This window comes from Procambarus clarkii, chromosome 41, assembly GCF_040958095.1.
Source record: "Procambarus clarkii isolate CNS0578487 chromosome 41, FALCON_Pclarkii_2.0, whole genome shotgun sequence".
NCBI classification, from domain to species: Eukaryota; Metazoa; Arthropoda; class Malacostraca; order Decapoda; family Cambaridae; genus Procambarus; species Procambarus clarkii.
The window spans coordinates 16,996,573-17,022,214 of record NC_091190.1 but is presented as its reverse complement, the minus strand read 5'-3'; the positions used below and the strand labels follow the sequence as shown (position 1 = coordinate 17,022,214).

At 37.3% G+C, this 25,642-nt stretch overlaps 2 protein-coding genes across 3 annotated transcripts; both read right to left on the bottom strand.

Annotated features, from left to right (window-relative positions):
- Window positions 1–252: 252 nt before the first annotated feature.
- l(2)05287 (WD repeat-containing protein l(2)05287) lies at window positions 253–17,392 on the bottom strand. The gene is made up of 16 exons (XM_045746989.2): window positions 17,238–17,392; window positions 15,405–15,495; window positions 13,954–14,058; window positions 12,412–12,606; window positions 11,088–11,188; window positions 10,735–10,916; window positions 9,294–9,449; window positions 8,703–8,893; window positions 6,407–6,591; window positions 5,377–5,540; window positions 3,969–4,155; window positions 3,200–3,381; window positions 2,646–2,806; window positions 2,295–2,522; window positions 1,445–1,536; window positions 253–427 (listed from the first exon to the last, which is right to left on the bottom strand). The coding sequence occupies exons 1-16, from the start codon at window positions 17,345–17,347 to the stop codon at window positions 268–270; spliced, it is 2,490 nt and encodes an 829-aa protein (XP_045602945.1). The 5' UTR covers window positions 17,348–17,392; the 3' UTR covers window positions 253–267.
- Window positions 17,393–20,130: 2,738 nt separating this feature from the next.
- On the bottom strand, window positions 20,131–24,624 carry LOC123761263 (uncharacterized). 2 transcript variants are annotated; one of them, XM_045747202.2, is made up of 6 exons: window positions 24,465–24,624; window positions 23,555–23,652; window positions 22,473–22,563; window positions 21,836–22,063; window positions 21,039–21,131; window positions 20,131–20,769 (listed from the first exon to the last, which is right to left on the bottom strand). In XM_045747202.2, exons 2-6 carry the CDS (start codon window positions 23,590–23,592, stop codon window positions 20,761–20,763), a joined length of 459 nt encoding a protein of 152 aa, XP_045603158.2. In that variant the 5' UTR covers window positions 23,593–23,652; window positions 24,465–24,624; the 3' UTR covers window positions 20,131–20,760. The 2 variants fall into 2 exon arrangements, with proteins under 2 accessions (XP_045603158.2, XP_069195522.1); XM_069339421.1 differs by lacking the exon at window positions 23,555–23,652 and having other exon boundaries at window positions 24,465–24,607.
- Between the last annotated feature and the right edge of the window lie 1,018 nt (window positions 24,625–25,642).

The following is a 25,642-nucleotide window of genomic DNA, read 5'->3' as shown; positions in this document are numbered from 1 at the left end:
AATAAAAAATATATACATTACATTAATATTCCATCTGAAAATGTATCTATTTGCTTTACTATGTATCTCTGTTTCTTTAGAATACAAAATAAAATTGATATATGAAATTCTTGTATTGTCAAATTACTTTAAAGCTCACTAAAACTGGATCATAATACAGTGCACTTAATGGACAAGAAACACTTCAACGCTATCTCATCTCCTAGAAATGCGTTTGTATACACTTTAGAAGGTACAAGTGAAAACTCTGCATAAAGTATTAGGCCTTTATAGTGTTAACACACTCATAAGATCACTGAAGTCACTACTTGTAACCTTTTGTAAGATTTTCTTTTTTCCCTTGGAAATCTTCTTCTTTGTTTTTCTTTGAAATTCTTCTCTTTCTTTCAATTTAGACTCAAAATCGTCCTTCATCTGCTTTTCTTCACTGTAAATTAACACTGAATAAGTATTAAATACATAACAAAAATATATGAAAGAGTATTAACATGAAAAAAGCAGCATTGAATGTAATGAAACATCTCCTTCTGGTTGGGCCTCAGTGGCTCCCTGTAACTACACACACAAGTCACATCACCCTCAGGAGTTCTTAATAGGGCTGCCAAACACTAGAGCCAGACCTTGGACCCCACCTCACAGAGGTACAGGGAGCAGAGGGTTGTTATGATCATGTTCACCAAGGAAACAACCAGAAAATAAGTGAATCTAAACATCTGCAAGGTTCAGAGAGGAAAGAAATGAAGCAGCAAATAACTGCAAACCATCAACACAAAGGAAAAGGAAACTTACCAGAGAGGAGGAGAGTGAAGACTAAACTTGTGAAGAGGAGGTGTTTAGTTTTTTAAGAAGTTGAAAAAGTTTTCAATTTTGTTTGGTATTTATTTGTTTGATGTGTGGTATCTTAAGACACCCTCAGCTCTCCTGCCTGTGTTGAGGGGCAAGATTGTGGTCTTTCACAACTAACTCCCACTTACCTGAGAGTTAGTTGTGAAATGGTCTTACATGCCTGGTGAGATGATGTTAGCCTTGAGTGTCAATGCACAAGTTCTGGGGATCCACTGAGGGGGCCCCAATAAAGGAGAGTTTCATTATATTGTACTAATGCACTATTTTTATTTAAACTTACAATTTTATTAGGTCAAAATACTAAATGTATTTAGACATTATAGAGCCGTATCTTAGCTTTCAAATAATAACACACAAATTAAAATAAAATATAATTTGTTTAATTTTATTTATATATTTGTTCTTATTTTGTTTAAAACCAGCTATTTTTTTTTTAATTCTAATCTACTCATCTTATTAGCACACAATTCTAATCTACCCATACCTAACAATGGCACCTCTCCTTAATTTGGTCAGCTCCAAATCATTTTGAAAAACTGATACTGTACTATACCTTGCAATTCATGACAAGTTATAAATTTAATACTCTTTCTGATACCTGTTAACTGCCTCAGGAATGATCATCTTGCAGAATTCCAATGACAGATGTGCAAACGAGTCAAGGCGATACACACGTGCCTCGTTCAGAACCTGTTTAATTATAATATGTATGTTAGTATCAATATTTTGTAGTAGTTTACATACTTTATATAAAGTCTGGCTAAGTCCTGATATTTAACCATAAATAAAGCATTGAATGTAATGAAATACCCTTTCCTGGCGAGGGCCCTAGGTAGCTTCTTGAACTGGGTGCTGGTCTAAAAGTCTTAGTAAGATGCCCCAGGCCTCTGAGACCTGCCCTTGTTTAAAGGGAGCCATGGTAAACAATCAGTACCACAGTGTAAAAACCCTAACAATGATGTACCAACACATTATTATTGTGTTCCTTAACACACGCTGTTCTTTCATACCATTGTTATTTTTTTCACATTCTGTATGTGATATACCAGGCAATTTCTCAGTAAAGGCAAGGCTATGAGCATCAGGGATGTCTCTTATTAGCTTGACTAGGTTCATTCACATCAGTCTGTTGTTGTAAGAAATCCAGCAAGTTCCATTTCTGATTTTGTAGTAATTACTTAAGTGCCGTTACAGGATGAGAGCTTTGCTCATGGTGTCCCATCTTCCCAGTACTCTTTGTTGTGCAATGTTTTGATATGACACACATCTATAATCTCTTCTTATATCATATTCCAGTATCTATAAGCAATGTGTTGGACCTAGGCAAATCGACATGCCAACAATCAAACAAGCGGCTTCCCCAGAAAAAGTAATCACACAACCATTGAGTACTTTTACTATGGCTATCAAATAAATGATTTCAAATTAAATTTAATGCAAAAACTTGCCTCTTGTATGAGGGCTGTTGATTTTTCAACATGGATCCCAAAAGTAGCAGAGTCTGACTGTCTGGTCTTCTCTTCCTTATTGTGGGCCACTCGTGTCTGGGCAACAAGAGCAGCAAATGGGGTCGGTGCTGTATACGCCTCCGTGTCCTGAACTAACATTCTCACTCGTCCTGCTATCTTGTCTTTGGCTGAACTTAGATCTACATTCACTTCAAGAATTTGTAGAGTCTGATGGAAATAAAAGTATTAGTAAAACAGGACCTAAGAATGATAAGACCGAAACAATAATATTTGATACAATTACATTTGAGGTAAGCTAATACAAGATACACAATACATCATACACAGTACCTGATTTCTATTGATATATATCAATGCACTTTGTTCATTCCAACGGGCATTTGAATTAGGCTTCTTTAAGTGAGGGACAAAAACAGCAGAGAGAGCAGGGTGCTTGTCAATGTTGTATTGCCAAGATACCAATTCACTACTTCGTGGCTCAAACACAAAAACTGCAAAGAAAATGACACGATGTTAAAATGAAAGAATGTTCCTCTGAAATACCAAATACGTTGAACTCATTCTACTCCTATTGCAGATAAATGTTTTGTCACCAATATATATATTTCTTAACCAATTTTACTAGAAATGGATACCCACAAGTGAGCATGAATGTAAGCAAGAGTGTACACACACACACACACACACACACACACACACACACACACACACACACACACACGTACAGTACATTAGAATACTATTTAGTAGCAAAGTAAAAAAAAGCACATTTAGAGGAAACAATAAATTGCTAGCTAAAGGAAAGTGTTGTACAATAATGAAAATACATAAAAGTATCTAATATCACAAGTTTGGAAAAGATAAAAATCAGTGTCTACTCTTACCATCACACTCCGCAGAGAATACAGCCATGTAGGATGACAGTGGATCAGCAGCTAAGCATGTGGAGCAAATGCTAACTCTCCAAGAGAGAGTACAAGTGAACAAATCCCAGGCACAAACCCAGTGTTCTGTGCGAGTCACAACTATGGATTCAGATCCTTTACCACGTCCAAATTCAATCTGTCTGTGAACACAATACAAGTATAGTACTGTGTTATAAAACTTATATGGCAATGTTATATTCAATGTTAGTAACTTCATATATCTAGAAATATAAAGCACAATGCATCATTTAATCAACCATTCTTGATCTGCCACTCATGACAGTGCAAGAGAAATCCTAGGACTCGAATGTCAATAGTCTGATGATACAATAGAGTATTGTTTAACATTCTTAATAATACAATCTATAATTATAGATTTTTCAGCTGTATCCAAATAAGGGAAGCATCACTGGTCCCCTGTCTGGAACTGTGCAATCTTGCTCGCACAAACTATAGCAAAATGAATCTGTCAAGTTTGAACAAGTTTTGGTTTAATTGAAAATCATTTAAAATTTTATGTCTGGGAACATAATTAAGCTTATAAAACACCTTTTTAGATGACAAGCCATTTTCATGGAACATGGCTTTCATGTTTTAAAAGGATTCACTACCCAAACCTTAATGCATATTATGCTATGGCCACTAATGAATATGATCATTTTGTACACTCATGAAAATATTTTCCAATGCAGAATTCTTTTTTGTTTGAAAGTTAAACATTTCTTACTTGATCTTCTCAGTAAGGTATGGCTGAGACAGTGTGCCTTTAAGGTTGCAAGATGAGGGCAGCCAAAATGTCAGGATACTCCCAAAACCAGCAGCAATGAGCGAGCCATCATGAGACATCCGTACTGCTGTTGCTGGAAGATGTCTATAAAATCCTATGCCACAGCAACTCCAACAACTTTTTTCCCCTGTGGATAAAGTACAGTAGTTAAATTTATCTATAATATATCTATAGTTATAGCCCCAATTTTAGAAAAAGGCCTAATGTGTGTATTGTGCTGGTATAATAGGACTGGAAGACCCAGCTCACAGTACACTGACTGCCCAGAGAGCAACCTAGAGCACTGGCTAAAGGAACCACCTTCCCATGCACCCGTTGTAGTGGTTGTAAAGTCTGTTGTGATTCTTGCCCAAACATGCTTTTAAGTTTTAGGTAGTGAAGATAAGCTCTTTGGCCAACCTCTTTAAAGTACAGTACTCAAACTTTTTTTACAACTGCCTTATTTATTTATTTTTTTAAAGCTGTGTACTGAATTGGCGACTCTTCCCTCAGTTCATTCCACATGTTAACTACTTTCCCGCAGTTAAATAGCATTTCTATACAGCATGTGGCTCATTTGTGTTTGTAATTTTTGTCAGCACTGCTACTCCAACTTCTTAATCTGAGCAATCTGTTCGTGTTCACTTTGTCTATGATGCAGTATCTTGTATGGTGTAACTATGTGTCTCTTGGTACCTTTTATATTGTAATTTTGTATTCTCTGTACGCAGATGGTAATCTCCAAATAATGACCTGGGAGCTTACACATTATTTTGCTCCTTGTACTGTACTTCATTTTTCTATCTACCGTACTTACTCTTATATTGACCCATCTCTTTCTTTAGATCTAAACTATCAAGTTCAGTACTCTAATAATAAACTAATTCCAGTAGCAATATGTATCCAAGAGAGCAAAGACAACTTAAGAATATTTGGTCACTTTTGTAAATAGTTCATAATGCAAATTTTATGACAACTGCAAATATACTGCAACATCAAACCAAAGTTCTATTAACAGGAATACTTTTCAATGTTAACAAACAATATTGTTGGCATTAATCTTTGTCACTGCTCCTATCAATGAATGAGGTAACTGACATGTTTCATTATCCCAGCTCCAGCTTTAAGCCATCAAAAAGACATCTGTAACTTAAACTGTCAATATTTTATCTTCACAATGTACCATGAAGACATACACATAGGACAGAGAAGACCCAGTAATTAAGCCAACATTATGCACTACACAAGTAAAGTTTACCTCGAGCATAGTAAAAAGTTATGAAATATGAATTTGTGGAAGTTTGGATGTACATTTATGTCATATATTTACTGTTCTCGTAAACTTTTTATAGAAAATTGAGTTACTTACCATATATATCTGTGGTATCAGTTTCTTGCCAAACCTTAAACCTGCCATCATCTCCACAAGTTACACAGAGTGGCGACGCTTGTTCGGGTCCTAGAGATGGCTGGAATGTGATGCCATTGACATACTTATCATGTGGCATTTCTATACAGGTGTTGAGGTACCAACTGAAAAAAAAAAAAATTCCACTAAAAATCAAGCATCAATTAAACTAAAAATTAAGTTGCTCGGGTGATACCCAAGATAAAGAACGTTTTGGCCTCAGAAAAGGACAAAAATTCATGCCTCATTTGGTCTCATTCATACTGATGTTATGAAGACACTAGAGAATTCTGTCCCATTTGGATTGACTGCCAGAAATCACATTTGAAATAGTGTCCAGAATACTGGAAATCTACCATCTGAGTGGCAATTAGGTTGCTCCCCTCACCATGCACCCATATCGTCCATTAAAACCACAAAACATTCTAGGATATATAAACCTGCCCCCTCAACATGAGAGATAATATTGCAAATGGCCCTGCCATATTGACTTGAAGGAAGATAGTGGAAAAATCTCTATCCAACTCTCTGAAAGACCAGCTCACTATCATACAAATAAAATCAAAGCTATCAATGACCACTTCAAGCAGAACTTTGGATTTGATAAAAATACCAATTATAGTATCTCTCTGCTAACTACTGAATATTGTAGTAGGGAGGTAGTAACTAGTGGCACTCAGGGAGCCACCAGGGCTGACCCAAAAGTGGTTGTTTCATTACATTCAATGTTTTTTTTTTCAATTCTCACATTTCTTGTCCAATAGTCTAAATGACCACGGTTTCCCAGGTTTGAAAGGGGTCAATTTTTGCTCATTTTTATCATTACCATTATTATTATGTTGCTTACAACATATAAAATCATGGTGCTTGCCATAACAAGGATTGGATTATGGCAGTATTAATTCACTGTCAATACTACTAGACACCTTCCGAACCACAAATACACAAGCATTTGCATCAACAAATACACAATAAAGAACATTATACATACTTCTGATCTTTCTTCTTAAAGTTCCAGAATTTAAGGCGAAGTTCTAAAGAGGTTTGATGGTCATCTCTATATTCGATAGTGGCTAGCCAATGCCCATCTGGAGACACTGCAAGATGCTCAACATCTGTGTTGTGGATCTTCTGATATCTCTCTTGGGTATAGTAATTGATCAGTGTTATATCCAACTGAAAAAAAAAAAAGTTTAAAGCAATGAAACACCTCTTTCTGGTAGAGCCCTAGTGACTCCCTAAAGCAATCTTGCCAAGATGGCTTCCTACTACTGGATCATTTCAGTCATCAGAGTCCTATTTGGCCTACCAGGGACCAGAGCCAGAACCTTGCACCCCATAGAGGCGCAGTGCTGGGACAGTTACGATCACTCGCACCAAGAAAACATCCAGAAAAGGAGTGTTCTCAGGCGAGGCTAATTAACCCTTCCACTGCACGTATCCTATATATATTTGATTTAGAGTTTAGAGTGTAGAGTTCTGAGTAAGATTTAAAAGTCCCACAGGTACACGGGGCTCATTTCAGCTTCCTCAGGCCTCCAGTAAACAGATTTTTTTCAAAAACATTCCGAGAAATAAAAAAAATTGTGGGTACAGTTCGGCAGTTCCTGGGCATGAAGGGAGCAACCAAGGCTGTCACGTGCAGCATGAGTTAACAGCACCACTATTCAGCTTGTGTCCACAGCATCATTAAAAAATTAAGAAATATACAAGTGCAGTAACTATTATTATTTTGCAATGATTATATCATAGAAGAACCTGACTGCAATAAAGACTATGTACTGTGTTCAGATATCAGTGAACACAATGCTGTTTGTTTATGATGTTCACAGCATGATGCACACAGCCACTGCACTCTGCCATTGTTTGGTACATCCACCCATCATGAAATGACCTCATGCACCTTTAAAAAAATAAACTTCTGTAAAAGTTGTTCATATTCAGAATTTAAGAGATCAGGATGCTGATGATAATAGCAACACTGTGCCTAGAGTTAGTGATGTGTGTTATACGGCAAGCATTATGGCAAGTCAGGTGCAGCTGTCAGATGATTACTGTCTTGACACTATGTCGTGTGTGTGTGGGCCCACCAGACCCGCTTAGTGGTTCATTATGGTGCCCAAAAATTTTAATAAATAATGAATACATATATATACAGTACATATAAATAATGTATATGCAGTGTAATAACAGCAAAAGCACTGTTTTCTTGTTCTAAGAATATAATAATATTGTCACTAACATGTGCATCATATTTTTGAGTATATCAATGTTCCACACATTTTATTATATAAATTTATCAAATTTGTTGACTTTCTAGATACTCTCCCGATGGGGTGGTGGATTGTCACTCTCTCACTCTGTGTATCTGTGAAGGTGGGCCGAGTTCTGGTTCTGGTTCCCAGTAGGCCAAACACAACTCCTGTGACTGATGTGAACCAATAGTTTGGGGCAATATCAGCGAGATAGCTTCCAGGTGAAAAAGTTAGATCTCACTCCCTGTAGTTACTGATAGGTATGCACTAATACATAGGCATCTCTAAAGGACTCTACTAGTGTTGGCAAAAAAGGGCAACCCTGAAACTAGTAAAATTGAATTATGGAAATCATATGAGCAGTGTGCATGCCTATTAAAATAATCACAGCATGAATATCATACACGTGGACACCGAAGTCCACATGTATGAGATTCAAGGGAAAGCAGACAACTTGACTAAGATATAACAGTTGTTGCCACACGAACCATGTGACATACTGCTGTGAGTGGCAGACGAGTTTGAGGTGGTTGCCAAACTAGAGCCCTAAGTGGTTTGGATTGCCACTGGATAGCAGAGATATGAGTTGGGCAATTTGTTATTTGCATGATATAGAGTTTTTGTTGTTTGTTTGGTGATTCTAAACATTTCATAGAAGATGGTTGAGGGGTTTAACAACTTTTTTGTATTTACATGTGCAGTTCACCTCAGTTCTGGGTTGAACTTTGATTCCCCCCATGATTCCCTGTCTCATAGAGGAGGGGGGGGGGGAGGGTGGCCAAGTTGATGGAAAATAGTGCTTTCTCCCTGTGGGTTGAGTCACAGGTGCCTGCCATTTTGATATTGGCACTATAGTTCCAGTGCCATAAAATAAGGGAAGCTACTGAGGGGTCCAAGCCCAGATACTATACTGTATTTCATACATTGGTAATCTATATTGAAACACAGAGACATGTATCAATACAGAAATGAGTTGATGAATCTATCATACTCCTCCTCAGATATTTATCAATAAGTATCTGTCCTACTTACATGGAAAAGTTGTCTGCAATGTTGAAAGTCATAAAATTGAACATGGCCTGTTCTGCCATTCAAAACAGCAGCTCGAGTCCTTGGATCATAAACTATGCCTGCTGGGAAAGGCTCAACATTGTCGACATTCATGGCAAGGCCTTGGATAATCCCTTCTACCATGTACTCCTTTGCAGAAATAATGGTAAATGCTGAAAAAAAAATTCAAATAGTGACTACTCTAGTAGCTCAAAGAATATCCATATTAAAATACAATGCAATCACCTCAAATTTCATATACTTTATTTCTAAATTGAATATTGTCCCATAATCAATCTTGCCAAACCTTACAAAAAACTTACATCAGCAGAGAGTATGACTTCTCCAAGCATGAGTGCATCATCACCACACATGCCAATAGTGGGAGAATAGATGTGCCCCATAATATTTAAAAGTTCTAAAGATTCTATGTGGACATAATTCAACACTAGAGACATCTGGCAATCTTTTGCCATACTGAAAAATAAATTCTGAAAGCCTTAGTTGCTTTCCTGGGCAATATCATCACTTAAAAGTTGTAGGAATGTCTATAAATTACCAAGTTATACATACAATTATCTACATGAGCTGTTGCAATGCAATTATTCCTAATATCTGTAGCCACATATTTTATGTTCAATCCCAGGCGAGGAAGAAAGCTCCGTTGGTCTTCGGAGAGCTGCCACTTCACCAACACAGATTCCCCACCTCCACTGTACAACTCCTTTCCTGTAAATGTGAAATGACGATGTCTGATAAAATAATTTTTTGTGAGAAAGTTCGAAGTGAAATTTTTATTACTGTATATTGTATGCAATTTTTATTTTTATCCATTACCTTCCTTCACTATATCGCTCCCCTTTATTCCTCTATTCACCACCTCCCCAATGAAACTGATACATGGAATGATGAAAAGATGAACAGATGGTCCCCAATTTATGAAATACCGTACATGCATAAAATGTAATCATTTATATGGGGTGCAAAATATATTAACAAAATCAGTCCTTTAGGTTGGACAGCCTTACACCTGGTCTTCATAACAGGGGCACGGAAATAGTAGTTACTACCATTTGGCATCGAGATTAGATACTGTCACATTACAGATAAGCTAAATCTGCCAGAATATCCTGATTGTGTTAAAAGATTTGGGTACTATTAAGAGTGCTAGCATGATTAATGACAAATGTGAAAAGAGCATTATTTTTCTTATCAGAATTCCTAAAAATCAAGTGCTGACTGTAATGGAATGCTCCTTTCTGTAGATCACTCAGTAGACCCTTGCAACTTGAGTATCGGTACATCTAAGCCTAAAAATGCACCAAGCCTCACAAACATACTAAATCAACTGCCAATCCAGGGTGAATTCTTAGAGTTCCCGAGTAATAGAAGAACAGATCGCAGCCTAAACACACAACTAGCTGAGCAACTAAATTAAGCATCTAACACATAAGCATACAAGTAGGAGCTGCCTAATACGGGCCAATAAAAGGCACCTCCTACTTTCACTTTTTGTAAATTATATTCCCATAAAACAAATTATTTGATATGCATATTATAGTAGACATTTAAAAAATAGTGATAAACAATCAAAGAAATATCCAAGGTGAGCACTGGAGTCATGTCTCTCATACTGCAGTATCAAAAAAGTTGGCATCAGGTGTAAATAGATACCGGCTCAAATTGCCAACATGCAATATTTTACGGTTCACCCAACCACTTAAAAGGTACATACTGTACTTAAATGAAAGTTTTTCTCACATTTTGCATACAAATTAATAATTCTACAAGGGACAAATTTTTTTTTTATATATATTTTTTTTTTCGCATAGGCAGATACTGTATGACCTCATTTCATTAGCTACACACTGAGAGTTAAGGTTTCATTTCCAGTCTAAAGGCCCAGTAAAAATCTTGTACTTGAAATGAAAAAAAATTGATACAAAGGTTTTAATGATTGCTTTAAATAAAGCTACTGAACATTTGCATGTCTGAAATGGAATATCATACTAACCTGTGAAAGAAAATGCAAGATCAGCAACTGGCTGTGTATGCCAATGGAGTTCTTTTTTTATAGGATTGGCACGCATAAATTCATACCAAATAACAACACGTCCAGTGATGTCCCCAGTGGCTATTGCATCTTGTGAAGGGTGGAAGATCACACAAGTCACTTTACGATCGCCAACCAAGTGTCTAAAATGACATAAAATGACATAAGATTATAACACGAGTGATAAAAGGAGTAAAATATAAATTAATGGACAGGCATTTCTTCATTTTTTAAATAAAAATTAAGTTATTAATAATTTTATTTAAATTTTGTGATAATTATAATCAAACAAAATTATTTTTGATGCACTTCACCTTCTTCGGTTAATGCCTCCAACACTGCAATCATTTCCAAGGACAACAAGACCTTCTTGTGATACATGGGCTATATAACTCTCACAATGTGACACTGCAAACTACAAAAGAGAAAAATCTTTATGTTAATAAAAATGTTTACATACAGTAATGAACATGCCATAAAATTGATGGCTGCGTGTACCTAGTTACGCTGGATGGCTCCAGGCCTACTTAGTCACACCAGGCCTTTATGAGTCAGTAAGAGCCTACTAGAAACTAAAACCAGAGTCCCACCCTTTTTTCTTTTCACAGATGGGTACGGGAACAGACAACTTCTGACTCCTGTTACCAGGCTGAGACTTTTCCCTTCCCATGGGAAAGGCCTAATGGTAAGCTTTACCTGCTAGTTCACAACACAACACAACCCACCAACTGGTTTACAACCAGGTACAAAATTACTGCTGAGTGAACAGAGGTGAACAGTTATGGATTGGCACCTAGCCAATTCTTTCTGGAAAGGAATTGAACCCAGACCAAATTGCTCATCAGGAGCTGGGCGAGTGTGTTACCACTGCATCACCAGAGACTCTGAAAGTGGGTACAGAGCAGGGGATCTATATTAATCACCTTCACCAAGGCACTAACCACCAAAAAGGTAGAGCCAATCAAAACAGACACCAACAAGAAAAATATAAACAGAGCAGGAAACGATTCACTCAGTAGTTAGGTCATTCAACCCCAAATAGTAGCTGCTTGCCACCAGGTGGTAGAACCATGAAACTACTGGATCCATCCAATAAATGCCCTCCAGAAAGAAGCATTTCGTTACATTTAATGCCGGTTTATGAGAAGGGTTCACATAGTGGCTCCTTGTTGCTGTCACCAAGGAACAAATGAGTAAGAGGTAACTCACCAAGGGGAAAGGAGAGAAGAAACCCAAACCCTCAAAGGGGAAGGGGTCAGGGATGGTTAACATAGCCCAAGCCACACAAGCCCAACAAGGCCACAGCACATTAACTATGCATTGAGCCACCAAAATGCTGTTCGGCCTACAAAACCCTCAAATACCAGCCCAATAAATACTGTACTGTATTTTAAAAACATGCACAAAGCTGCAAACTTGTACACATCATAGGCTCCAACTGTTCAACAACTACTTCCTACATAATGTTTCACAGGATATAACAAATCTTATACTGTATACCATACATACCCATCACTCTCCTTTACTATTACCCATTACCTTTGTAAACATGACAAATTCTTAAGTTATTCTTACTGGGTATAACTAACTATGGAATATATTATTCACTGTAAGAATACAAAATCTGGTATCAAATACCTTGTTTTGCCCCAACGAAACATCCGTAGACATTTTAGAATATTTGTTAGCCTTAAATGGATGGCAGAACTTCAGCAAGTTTCCCTTCTGTGACTCACAAATTTGTACCAATAAAAATAATTCTTCACGTCTGCTACAATAATTGAACGATGCAACCCTCCTCATGCTGTTTTCTTTTGGCAGAAGAACAAATTTCTGTAAAAAGAAAAAAAAATGATTTGATATAATCATGTTAAGTCCTAACAAACAAAAATCCTTTTTTTTTTTATATTACAGTACAGGTATAGATTTTTTAAACAAGATGGTGCAAAATAAAAACTCATGAATGAAATCTAAAATTGAGTTCTATTCCCACAGTCCAGCCTAGAGCCAGGCATGTTGTGTGGCATCTCGACTGCCTTTCCTGGCTCATGCCACATACAGTGTACTTGGAGAGGAGTTTTGGGTGTTGTTCTACTCCCCAAGCCTGGCTTGAGGTCAGGCTCGACTACTCTTACTATTACTCTTGCTATACTGGCTTTATTCTACTCATTAAATGTTAGGCAATCTAACATTATTACTCTTGGATCTCTTATTTGCTACCTCCATTCCATGAAAAGATCTGACAGCATCATGTACTCATTTTAGGGCTTTCATTTTCTTTACTGAAAGTACAGTTGTTGGAGTTTGGCTCCATTGAACATCATGTTACTTTCCATTGCTCATTGGAAGACTGCTGATATAGGATTGTAATACTTTGTTTTCCACCGAATCAATTTTCATGCTGATTTTTTATCAGTGGAAAATAACACAGAAGTGTACTTTTTCTATTTCTACCATGAAGGGTAGGTGATAATAGCTCCTGCCACACACTTGATTGAACCTGGAACCTCAGGACTATGAATCCGAAGCGCTGTCCACTCAGCTGTCAGCCCCCCATTGTATGAGCCCACTCCCTCTACAAAGTCATTTATATAAATTAAAAACAGCAATGGTACTAAAACAGAGCCCTGTGGAACACCATTTTCCAATCCTCTTCAGCTTGACATATCCTCTATGACTATGACCCTTTCTTTCCTTCTGACAAAGTACAGTACCTGTACTCCCGTACTTAATCCAGTGACTTTTCCCCTATCCCCCTTGTCTCTCCATCGTGTCTCTTTTGTAAGGAACTAAGCTACTGTGCTATCTATTGCCAAATAGGTGCATCGGAGTTAAGGTTGCTCAACTGTTGCCAACTATCTTTTGCACTGCTTTCCTTATGCATTTCTTTCTTTCCAGCAGTGTTTACAGTACAGTAATTTTTTTTCTTCCTGTAGGTTATGGATGGTTTCTTTCAGTTTTTGGGTCAACCTCCGAAACCCATTCTTTCCTTGCCTTTCTTAAAGGAACCAGACTCCGATCCTTGTTTCCAGTAGGCCTGTGTAAATCCCAAAGATCTGTTATAACTTAAAGGCTTAGCAGTACCAGCACTTAATCATCAGGGAACTACTGAGAGGCCCAGCCCAGAAAATTTCTACTAGGAATACCTAATAAATTTGTGCATGTTATAAGAGTTTTTACCTTAATGTCTTTTTTCTTCTGGAAGTTCCAGAAACACACCACACCGCTCTCATCACAAGATACAAACTGGTTCTCTTCAACAGAGGATGGCACCACTCCAACAACCTGTGGGATTCAAAAATAATAGAAGAAATAGACAAGAACATAAAAATTAGGGCGTACTACAGTAGACCCATTGGCCCATACTGCCCGAAACTTTCTGCCCATAATTTGCCCGAAACGTTATGAGTGCTAGTGGTTTTACAAGAATGTAAAATTATCATTACTATGTACTCTCTTAATCCCCAATGTACCTTCTTGTATATAAATAAATAAATAAATAAAATACTAGATGGGTCCCATATAAATCCACCTCTTCTCACCCATATCCAATCCATTCCTGAAACCTGTTAAACTGTCTCCATATTGCTTGTCGGCAACTAATTTCACTCGTTCAAAAACCTATTCTGAAAGCAGTACAGTACTTCCCTTATCCCTCCTTATTCCAGGAACTTTCCCACGAGTGATATGAAGCTTACTGGTCAACATCACTAGCAAGAGCTTGCTCTCTCTTCTTAAATATTGGAACTACTGTACTGTACGTTAACAATCTTCCAGAATGTAGGGACAACACCAGTTCCGACTGATTAATTTAAATAAACTTGTTAGTGGCCTACCGACTTGCTCCTCGCATATCTTTATAACTTAAATTCTTTGACAGGACTGGGAGATTTGGATTGAGCCTCTCAATCTGTTTATGTACATCCTTCTTATTTATTTGTATGTTACAGTCTGTTTTCATCAACATCTCTGTAGCTTGCTTCTTAGATGAGTATATCAAGGACTTTCTTAATGAAGACTAATATTAAACAACTGTTTAGTATATTGCTTATTTCCTCCTCCCCATCAATTAGTTGATGAAAGAATGTTTTCACCATTCCTGTCCTTTCCATAAGCATCGTTTTGTAGATGGAAGATCCTTTAGGACCCAACTTTGCATCCCTGGCTATCTTAGCTATGTGAGCTCTTTTGGCCTAAAGAAATAAATTTCCTCACAGGCATAAACAAACCACTTGCACTCCATCACAATTTCTCATCTGACCTCGGTTTTATCGTCAAATTTTCATTAAAAAAAATTCTATACATGTTCGTAATCATCATTTCAGCCTTTCATTTAAAAAAAAAAAAAAATTAAAGCAATGTCATTCTAAGAAGTGCTCCTTTCATTTCCTTTTTTTTGTACTTTATAACCTACTAATAAAAGTCTAGAACAAGCGGGCAGTGGAGTCTACTCATAACTGAATGGTACTGTAAAGGGTTTCATTACCAGGCAAGACCAAACATCTAGCCATATTTTCTTACACCTGAAGCTTACGTTTACCTAACAATTAATAGGTACTTGCAAGTCATAATGAGTAATAGTTTAAACAAAACAAAAGTTTTAGAAGTAAATGGAAAGAAAATGTCACAACCTTAGCTTCATGGTAATGCCGTTCTTCTAGAAGGCTTCCACTAGTGGTACTAAATAACTTGACAGCACTCCCTGATGCTGCGATTAAATATCTGAAAATAGGAAACCTGTGCTAATTTCAATGTATACAAATATCCATACAGTACTTCAATGTGCTAAAAAATCTATCACTGGACTCAAGAGACAAATATATTTTTATTAAATATTATTTACTAGTGAACTTGACTCAACTAATTCATTGCAAATTTCTTTTGTCAATTTTTGTTTTAGTAAAAAAAAATTTAGAATACTGTATAATTTATAATCATTTATATTACAGGAAAAAGACCCACACTTGTGTAGTTGTGAAATTTATGCAAGTAATTTACACCACGTCTTTTGCCTCTCATGAGTGCGAAAGACTTGGTGTAAATTCCTTATGTAAATTTCACAAATACACAAGTGTGGTTTTTTTCCTATGTTATTATGTCTGAGACGACATTACTGTTACTAATCATTTACATTATTGATAAGCTACTCAAGACGATTGTGTAAGGGATTTAATATAATATTCTTTCACATTCAAAATTTTTAAAACCTTTTTTTTTTTTTGTAATTCATCCAAAATTATCATGCTATTGTGTTCTCAATATTTTTGTACAGCTAGTTTATAGACAAACTTCTTGGGAGAAAAAAGAAAAAGCATTGAATGTAATGAAATGCCTCTTTCAGTGTGGGGATTAGTGGCTCCCTGTAACTAGCCACATTGACATGCCTCCATGTAAACAAGGCACATCAGTCCCAGAAGCCCGTAATTGTTTACCTGAAAATAGTGGGCAAACTCTGACCTCCTCAAGGAGCAGGGGGTTCTTATGATCACCCCCTCCCCCCACACACATCCCTGGTGCTATACATTGTTCAGAACATTGTTAAATAACACTACCTGTGCCTTAGTAAAGGATGTAGGCTTCATCCAAAAATTTGGTTTAATAATACACTTACACATGCATTGGGTCTTTCCTTCACCTTCATTATTATTATTTTAAGAATTCTTATCTAACATAAGACTGGATGCTCTGAATATTGGCCTATATCCAAATGTAATATTTGTGAACAATCATCATAATTTATACTAAATGACAGTACAGTACTCCATAGGCTTCTATCCACCAGTAGTACCTAAAGAGATAGATCCCAAGATGCAGCCGATTATGTTAATGATGTTACATTTCGCAGATTATGTATATAAACGTGTTTTTCTTGTTAGATTAGGATTGGTTTGCTTAAAATGTAGTGACGATGTAACATGATTACTTTCATGTCCCTATTTGACTCCTACTAATCTTAGTTTAAGTAAGAGTTCATAATTATTTCTAAAGTTACTCGAAAAATTTTGCTCATTTACAAATATGACTCAAAATGACGCAGAAAAAGCACAGTACCATATTGTACTATATTGGAGTAATAAGTCATAATACAGTGGTTACTTGCAGTGTATCCCGAGGCAGACTAAAATACTGTATAGGGCTAACATAATGCAGCAACCACCCCTAGTGTATCCTGAGGCACACTACAATACTGTAATGCATAACATAATGCATCAACCATCCGTAGTATATCTTGAGGCACACTACAATACTGTACTGTGGAAGCAGTACAGAAGTCATTCTTAAGGCAGACTACAGGGACTATAGAGGCAGACCGAAAGAGCAGAGCTCAACCCCCGCAAGCACAACTAGGGTAAATACAGTACGGTATTAGGGCAACAATACAGAATGCGGTAGTTATCCCCCAGCGTATTCCGAGGCAGACCAGTCGTTACAGCAGCAAATACAACCAAATAATGGCAATTTACTTGGAGTCGGTTGTAAATACAGGCCTGACGTGCACCAGGGGCCCCCAGTCTGTGTGTATGGTGGAGATATTGTCAGGTTCCCCCCGCGAGGCGCGTGGCGCCTCCTCCATCTTGCGCTTGTTTATCAACAAACGAACCGTTCGTACCCTAACATGGTACCACTCACTGCTCGTTTCGTAATCGTATACACATTCGTGTCTGAACTTAATATTTTATTATTATTATTTACAAATACAATATTATTTTATTATTTACAATAAAAAATTATTACTACTATTAACACGCTAAATCTTAATTATAAGTATACAGCAATTTGCTGCTCCCCTTTCTATATGAAGGATCGCAGGGTATAGATCAAAAACTAGTTTGTGTTCATCTGATATCCCAAGCCGCCGGCTTCCTGTCCTCGTCGAGGCCACTAGTGTTAGTGGTTCTCAAGTAAACTCAGGTAATTCTAAATACACCGGTGCAAGACGCTCCTTCCTCTTGCCCCAGCACTGAACACCCAACCACCCTCCAAGGGCGCCCCCCTCCACAGGGTGCGCCGATGACCCAGTTATTTTGTTGCCCCCTAACTCCCCTTGCCACTTCGGGGGAGGGGGATAGGGTGTATGTAGCTTCAGGGCACCAATCACCCCAGCCACAGGGAATGGCGAGAAAGCACCCCTAAGCATACCTAATTCCCTATCAAACACAAACTAAAATACACAAATGACAGATCTCATCACAACCCACAAGAGTTAAGATACTAACAACACAATAATAACCTGAAAAACATATATCAAATGGAAAATTCTTTTGCACGTTTGTTTCAGTTCACATATGCAATGGTCAGAGAAAGGGAGGGAGCCCAAGGCAACCTTCTCACCAGGATAGGGTGAATATCTACAAATTGCTCGAAACGCTATGCGTATTAGTGGCTTTAGGTATTGTATATATTATCTATAAATCCAACATTATGTTTGTAACTCATCTATGTATGTACTTTTACCCGAATAAAAATTTGAAATCCGTTAAAATAGCTATCTGGTTATGTAAATTAAACCACCGTCGTCGTCGTTGTATTCATTTTCTGTGCCTCTAATTATCAAAAGAACTGCCTCTATGCATGTTATTTGGGGTCAAGATTTTAGTTTGGGGAAAGTTGCGGGGAAAGAAACTGGCCGAAATGTTTCTTTGCAAATTCAGTGCCTAATCTAGCATGAATTCAGGCCTGACTGCATCTTGGTCTGCCTACAGAAAAGAAGCCTCTAGCGAAAAGGTAGTTTGCATCGTTAGCAGCATCTATGTCAGAAATACCATAGTCCAGTCTCGTTTGATCATTAATTCGCTGAATACTCTTCTATACTCATCCGAGCAGTGTCCAGCACTAAACTCATTCGTCAAATTCTCCATTTGAGAAAAAGGACTTTAAAACAATATACTTCAATTTATGTAGCAAAGCCTAGCATAGTGCAAACCAAATTAAGTTATGTTGGCAATTGTTTGCTGCACGTGTGGCGAAGCATTTAGGAAGGGATTCAAACAAAACGAGCTAACATTGGTTCGAACGTAGTCAAGTTCAGTCGTGTTTTATATATTTTAAAGCTTTTGGCCATAGTTAACGAGGACGGGCTGCAGCACATTGAGGGGAAATTCCTCAAGTAAAGAACTTGAGCGTTTTTAATCGCATCGAAGCAAGTAGTGTTAACCGAGAAAAGTGCACCTCCCTACCAAACTGCTACTCCAAGATGTAACTTTCTCTAGAGTATAAAATATAAGTGGGATTTCATGTAATCTAAATAAGCTGTAATATATTTATTCATGCCCCGATACATACAAGTTCTGAATCCTACTGACCAAGAGGCCTCTGGAACAAACTCATAACCTATAATTTGATGCCATGGTACAGGGAGAAATGGCAGAGCTTTTCATAGTTGGGTGGCAGAGACCGACCAAGTGTAAGAAAACTTTGAATAGAAACCGGGAACTGGTCAAAATGATCAGAAAAACAAAGACTAGGCATGATCATGTGTTGTGGTATATTCAAAATGGTTTACGTATTAATCAGGATGTCATTACCAAAGTAAAACCCATTTACTGAAAGTTGAACAGGTAGGAGCAGCAGTAAAAAACTAGGAATAGCCACATTTGACCAAGTAAAAGGTAATAATTCAACTGTAATCATCTGGTGCACTTGTGATTGTAGTGCACCCATCACTTGGGATTGTATCCAAGTAGAGAGCGGATCTCTTCGAAACCTTTAAAAATACCGAAAAATTTTGAGCCCGAATTTCTTCAAAAAGTTAGTAAACAATGACTAACGATTTCAAGCAAGCTCAAGTCACAATGTAGGACTGAAAACACTAGCCGCTTTTTCACCCCAAAGGATTATAAACCCGTGGAACCGTCTACCCGGAGAGTCCTTAAAAATGCTAAAAATGGTAACAAGATAACTTAATATAAAGACTATTTGAGAGGGAGGGGAAACCGACAAGCCGCCCGCTTCCTATCTTAAGAGGCCACTAGTGTTAGTGACCCTCTATTAAAAATTAATAATCCAGGGATGGATTCAGTCTGCTACTCTTAGTCGAAGTCTGTTATCACCCCCCCCCCCCCTGAATAGACGAGATACCAGAAGCCCCCCAGGACCATGGGTTAGGTTGTGTGGCATAAACTACCAAGTTGATTATAACCATTTTAACGTGAAATAAAGTTGCCAACTTTGCTCAAACTTAATGTTCAGTTGCCCAAACCCATTCCTCCCGGGGAGGATGTTAAGGCCTCTTATCAGAGGCTAATTAAATGTGAAGGATTTTACGCGCTCCGAAACACTACACATCCCCCCCCCCCCCCCAAGACTATCATAAGAAAAAGAAATGTGCTAATTAAGTCAGTGGAATAAAACAGGCTATAAGAATTTAAAATTTAATCACATTAAAGAGTGCAATTTGGAATAAAATCACTTCAACATTTAATTTTCTGTACTTTACCCTTTGCAATATAACGTACATATTTAGTAATAAAAAATCAATGTTCACCTTGTACAACATCCATGTCATTTTTTTTTTAAACTTATGACAATGTTTATTAGGATACACAAACTGCCAATTTAAAATTTTGAGGTACTGTTCCAAGCTTAAAGAATAATTTCAGTATATTTAGCACTTATAAATAAGAAGTCAAACATTATGGAATAAAACTTCAATTCTGAATACCTATTTATGCCAGAAACTAAAACCATTTAAAAAATCTTTGAACCTTTAGTTTTAATGTATTAAAATTACAAATGTTTCAGCCTATTTGGCTAAATTATTCGAAACTTGTCAACGAAAAGAGCCCAAAACATTGAGGACCAATCTGCATAAATTCTTTAAAAACCATTAACCAATTTAACAAATTAAATTTTCGGAAACTGAACTGACGATTTCCGAAGGCCAAATTGGCAATTCTCTCTCTTATGATGACCTGGCGGTAGAGAGTTGAAACAGTTGAAGGCTTCTGTGGTCTTGTGCCGTTAAATTTTGCCAAATCTATAACCGCTTCATTCTTCCTGAAATTTAAAGCATATATATATCTAACATGTACGTTGCCTATTCATAGGCCTCTATGGCCAAGGTGAGGCAATTATTTTCAATTTTACACGATACGCGATGTTATTAGGTTTAATTCAGGAGCAAGGTCTAATTTACAAAATTTGGGAAGTTTCCGAAACAAATTTCCAATTAAGAAAGGAAGGCTAGGATTTCAAGTCCACTTTAGGTAGAGTGGAAAGACTTAATTCAGCAAGAAATTGTGCAAAAAATTTGAACGTACACATACCTTTCTCCTCGCAGGCGAACTAGCTCTTCTTGTAAAGGGATATTTTGGCATCGGCCGAGCACGGAATTTGGGAATCTCTTCTTTCTTCACGACCTAAAAAGAGAACTTTAAATAAATTTTCGTAGGAAACTAGTATACATTGAAGTAGCGTTTGTAACAATTCCTTCAATTTAAGGACTCTGGTTGTCAAATTTGCCTTGCGTCTCACCCGGTACATCTGTTCACCTTTAAGTAACTGTAGGTGCCCGGGAATTTCGCAATAGTTTTAGGTTGAAGCCTGTCAATCTGCCTAGTAAAGGCGGCGGAAACATTTTAAGAGGGTTGATGTGTTTTAACAAACTTAAATAGGACTAATCTCTTAGCATGGCGAGTGACCCCAAAAGAGCGTCTTAATCCATTGAGCGTCTTAATCCATTGAGCGTCTTTGAGATCCAGGGCTCGCCCCCAATTCTAATCCTTATCCTGCTCCATTGATTTAATCAGCCCTCGCGATTTCTTAAAAAAAAAAAAAAGAAAAAAAAAAAAAAAAAAAAGGCATGTCCCCGAACGAGACCAGGTGTAACAACGTTAGTCAAAATTTCTTTGTCCATCACCTGTACTGGTTTTAACGTATCCTGTGGCGCATACACAAACTTAAATCTGGGATGTTTACTTAACGAGCAGAGATTAAGTTAAGTGATAGTTTGGTCTGACTACTAAGTAACCTACATGAAGTCCTAGGCTACAGATTAACCTTAAAAAAAGTGCCAAGAATTAAAGTTCACCACTTTTCTAAATATTAATACTTAAAACATTACCTCTTTACTTTTATCTTGTTTCTCCAATAGTTTCTTATGTTCTCTGGAATCAAAGCTAAACGGCTCAAATGTCGTGAATTTTTTAGTTCTCTTCCTTGTGCTGTGCAGAAGAGACGACGACGAGGTGTCCGAGAGGCCACACGCCACCGATATGTCCGACGAACAACTCATGGAGTCTTCAGAGTCTTTTCGGAAAGTTAGATTAGCACTTCCAGGCGTCGACCGATCCTAAAAAATAAAATCAGGACATTAAATTTAATTATGACCATTTCTGTTAATAAATTAAAGAATATCCTCCTCCCATTACACCTTCCTCATTAACTCTTACAAATGTTTTTAAAGCAAAAGTTACTAGATTAGCTAGTTTTAAAACACTGACAAGGAATATCAAATTGAACAATAAGACGCTTGGATATTAACCGAGGAGAGAGAATACGGGTTTGCTTTAAAATATTACCTTTCATAAGTTTCCAAAACTACCTCTTAGAAAGTGACACCAAGACTTTTAAACTTTAATTTGGTGTCGGGCTTAAGAGAACGTACACATGGATGGACATATATGATTTACCTGTGAAGCGCCGGGTACCAACCCTGTTTAGAAGTTACGCCAAATTTACCTTAAAAGGTAACAACTTACCGCTATGTCCATAGGTTCCTGAAATGTGTGTTCTTTATTTTGGCTTCTTCCAGGAGTCGAGGTTGCTCCCTTTTCACTTCTGCATGCGGGGCTGAAAGTATTTTATTAGAAAGGTTGTCTAGGTCTAGAAAAACCAATACAGCCGCTTTAGAATTTAAAAATCTACCTAGATTTTCCAAATTTACCAGTACTTTGTATGACTTACAGAAGTTGTGATAACTAAGCCACAAGTTAAATGTCTATCGGCTCATAAATAGAGCAATTAAGAGTAGGAATGATTTAAAAGTTTTATCCGGAACAAAAAATTACGAAACTAGAATATGGAAAGCTAAACAAATGGCAGCAAGGGTTTTGTGCATCAAACCAGCGGGGTGACAGGACAAGTCGTAATTTGGAGTCATCTTCTAAAATTCAATCATTTGGCTATACAGAAAAACCTTCCGAAACTAAGCCTTTGTAGTTTAATACTACACAAATGGCCGAGTAGCATTCTCAAGTGAAAGTCTTATTAATGCAATTACCAAAGAAGCTCTAGGATCAGATAGATCTTTAAGTGTCTAGACGAATACAAGAAGCAAAGGGAACTTTTATATTCAATTAGTGTAATTAAGCAAACGGGACGTAATGAATTCCAATTAATGATTTAGAAAATCATCCAATCTCAAATGATTAAGGGAATAAAATAAAGTTGTACTGTAATAATTTTTAAAGAGCTTACCAAAATGAGAAAAAAATGGAGGCAATAGACAATGTACTATAGTTAAACCATCGTCTAGGCCTTTTGCAGATTCCCTCATCCTGTAGGTTCATGTATGAACTAGGTACGTTATATAATGTAATCTCGGGAACGCGATGCATCTTTGAATCTTGAAGCCGTACAGTGCGATCCAACCCTCCCATCCTTCAGTCCCCAGACACCAACATTTCTCTTCTTTCTGGTCTAGATTCCCGTCGGCGATGCGACCCATTAGGAAACGCGGGTGCGATACCACAAAATTGCTCAAATACTACCGTGTTCAACAACCCAAATCTGCAGATAAAAATCCGAAAAACTAACAAACAAAAGAAATAAGTATTAGTACCTTTTCTTACTCCGAGGAAAGTTTTGCGCTGCCGCCATGTTGATATCTGGGTCGCCGATCAAGAGGCGTCGGATGGGTGGATGGTGACTACGTTGGAGCTGAAGTCAATACACAAGAAATTCCAACTAAATTGTTGAATACAATACCTATGCTTTGAAATGGTTATCAGTGGTAAAGCTTTATTTAAAGAGCATTGGGCCACGAGTGACAAGTCTATTCTGAGGCGATCCTCGTCCGCCACCGTCTGGGTAAATGCGAGCGAAATACACTAACTTTTCTTTCAAATGGAAGTTCTTTACGTTAAATAACATTTTGATGGAAGCTCTTTAGATTTACAAGAGAAAGTAAACTTTAAAAAGGAAGATATTCCTTGTAACACTACAGTATGGCGTGTCCCAGTCAATGGTACCTTTTAGAGTTCTCAGTAGGTTGAAGTTTATCGTTTGTCTTCCGAAAGACAAAACTACGTTTGTATATATAAATTAGCTACAAAATACTAAACTAGCGATTCGACGTTAAGTGATTAAAACTGCAGGTTATGTAAATTTCAGATCATTTATCACGTAAAGATGATAAATTCCGTTTATTCAAACCTACACAAATGACCATTTATCAAACGGAAGTCCCCGTTGACATCTTTAAATCCACCCGAAATGCCTTTGGTGCCCTCAGCCCCAACTAGGGTCCAGGAAGATGACACTTCAAGTGTCCAAAATATTGGTTTCCACTTAATTCTCTCAACCATAGCACTTATTTACCAATGACCACCATTTCTCTTCGCCTCTACTGGGACAAAAAGTCACCGACAACCATGTCTAGTGGTCCTAATGGGAAGTTAAACCCAGAGTGTTATCTTTATAAGACATATTTCAATTACCATATTTAACTAGCATAAAGTTATGTCACTCACCTCGATCTTAACACCGTCCCCGCGTCCGACTCCTTCAGTTACGAGATTAGTGTTTGAACTTCCAAGAGAACTATTGCGCCTAACTCTACTTAACCACGTTGCGACTCTGAAACACTCAAGTGATATCTGACTGGTCTAATTCTCGCCAAACAGATCAAGATTAATAAAATTAAGATAGGAAAGCTTTGCATAAAGTAACTTTAAATAAGGTGGCTTTAATAATTGCCAAATGTCACCATTAATCGCGCCATCTATTGATAGAAAATTAAGTAATTAAGTATAATATTTCGTTCTGAAGTAGAAATTTGTGGTTTTCTTTGACAGTTTTCAATGGTTCTATCGTTTTCCTAGAAACTCTCCTGTAGCTTGATCGTTTTCTTTGACAGTTTTCAGAGGCTCCCTTGTTTTCTTTGATCTTTGTTATAAGTAATTTATTTTATTTGATTTAACTTACATGGAAAACATTTCTTTATGTGCTTACATGCACATTTACATTCTGTAAATACATTCTTACATTAAATGTAAGTGCTTACATTTATGTGTGAGTTTGGGTGGATATAAATAGGAACTGTCTCGTGTGGGCTCCCCCCCAAAAAGGCCTTCTGCAATTTCCATTGTTCTTATGATCTTTAATTATCCTCGTTACCTCCTTTACTATTAATTGTTGTTTTAGTCTATACACTATAAGCTTTCTGTTATATTTATCTGAATTCACCTGAGGGCCACCTTCTCCAGTGGCCTCGACAGGGACAGGAAGCTTTGAGGGCCACCATCTCCAGTGGCCTCGACGAAGACAGGAAGCCGGCAGTTTGTCAAAGTTCCCTCTTTATTATGTACACAGTATATTTAGCTCGAACCGGTATGCATGTTAATGGCTGTGCCAGAATATATAATTTATTTAATCAGGCTGATCAGACAAGGCTGATCTAATCAAGATCTTTAAAATACTAAACAAGTTGGAGGACATTAATCATGACCACTTGTTTACAAGGTCAAATGTAATGCAAACAAGGGACAACAGCTCCAAGCTACAATGTAACTCGCACAAGAGGCATCAATTTCAAGCTCAGCAAGCCGCTGCGTAGAGCAGAAAATAAGAGCTTTTTCACCCTTAAGGATATGAACGCATGGAACCGCCTACCCGCCGAAGCCGTAAATTCTAAGACGTAAAAAAATCC

Excerpts from the sequence above, each read along its gene's own strand:
- LOC123761263 (XM_045747202.2), bottom strand. The coding sequence starts at position 23,592 with ATGGCGGCAGCGCAAAACTTTCCTCGGAGTAAGAAAAG. Across the intron at positions 22,564-23,554 it reads TTTCCTCGGAGTAAGAAAAG|CCCCGCATGCAGAAGTGAAA; the intron begins GTACTAATACTT and ends AAATACTTTCAG. Across the intron at positions 22,064-22,472 it reads AGGAACCTATGGACATAGCG|GATCGGTCGACGCCTGGAAG; the intron begins GTAAGTTGTTAC and ends TTTATTTTTTAG.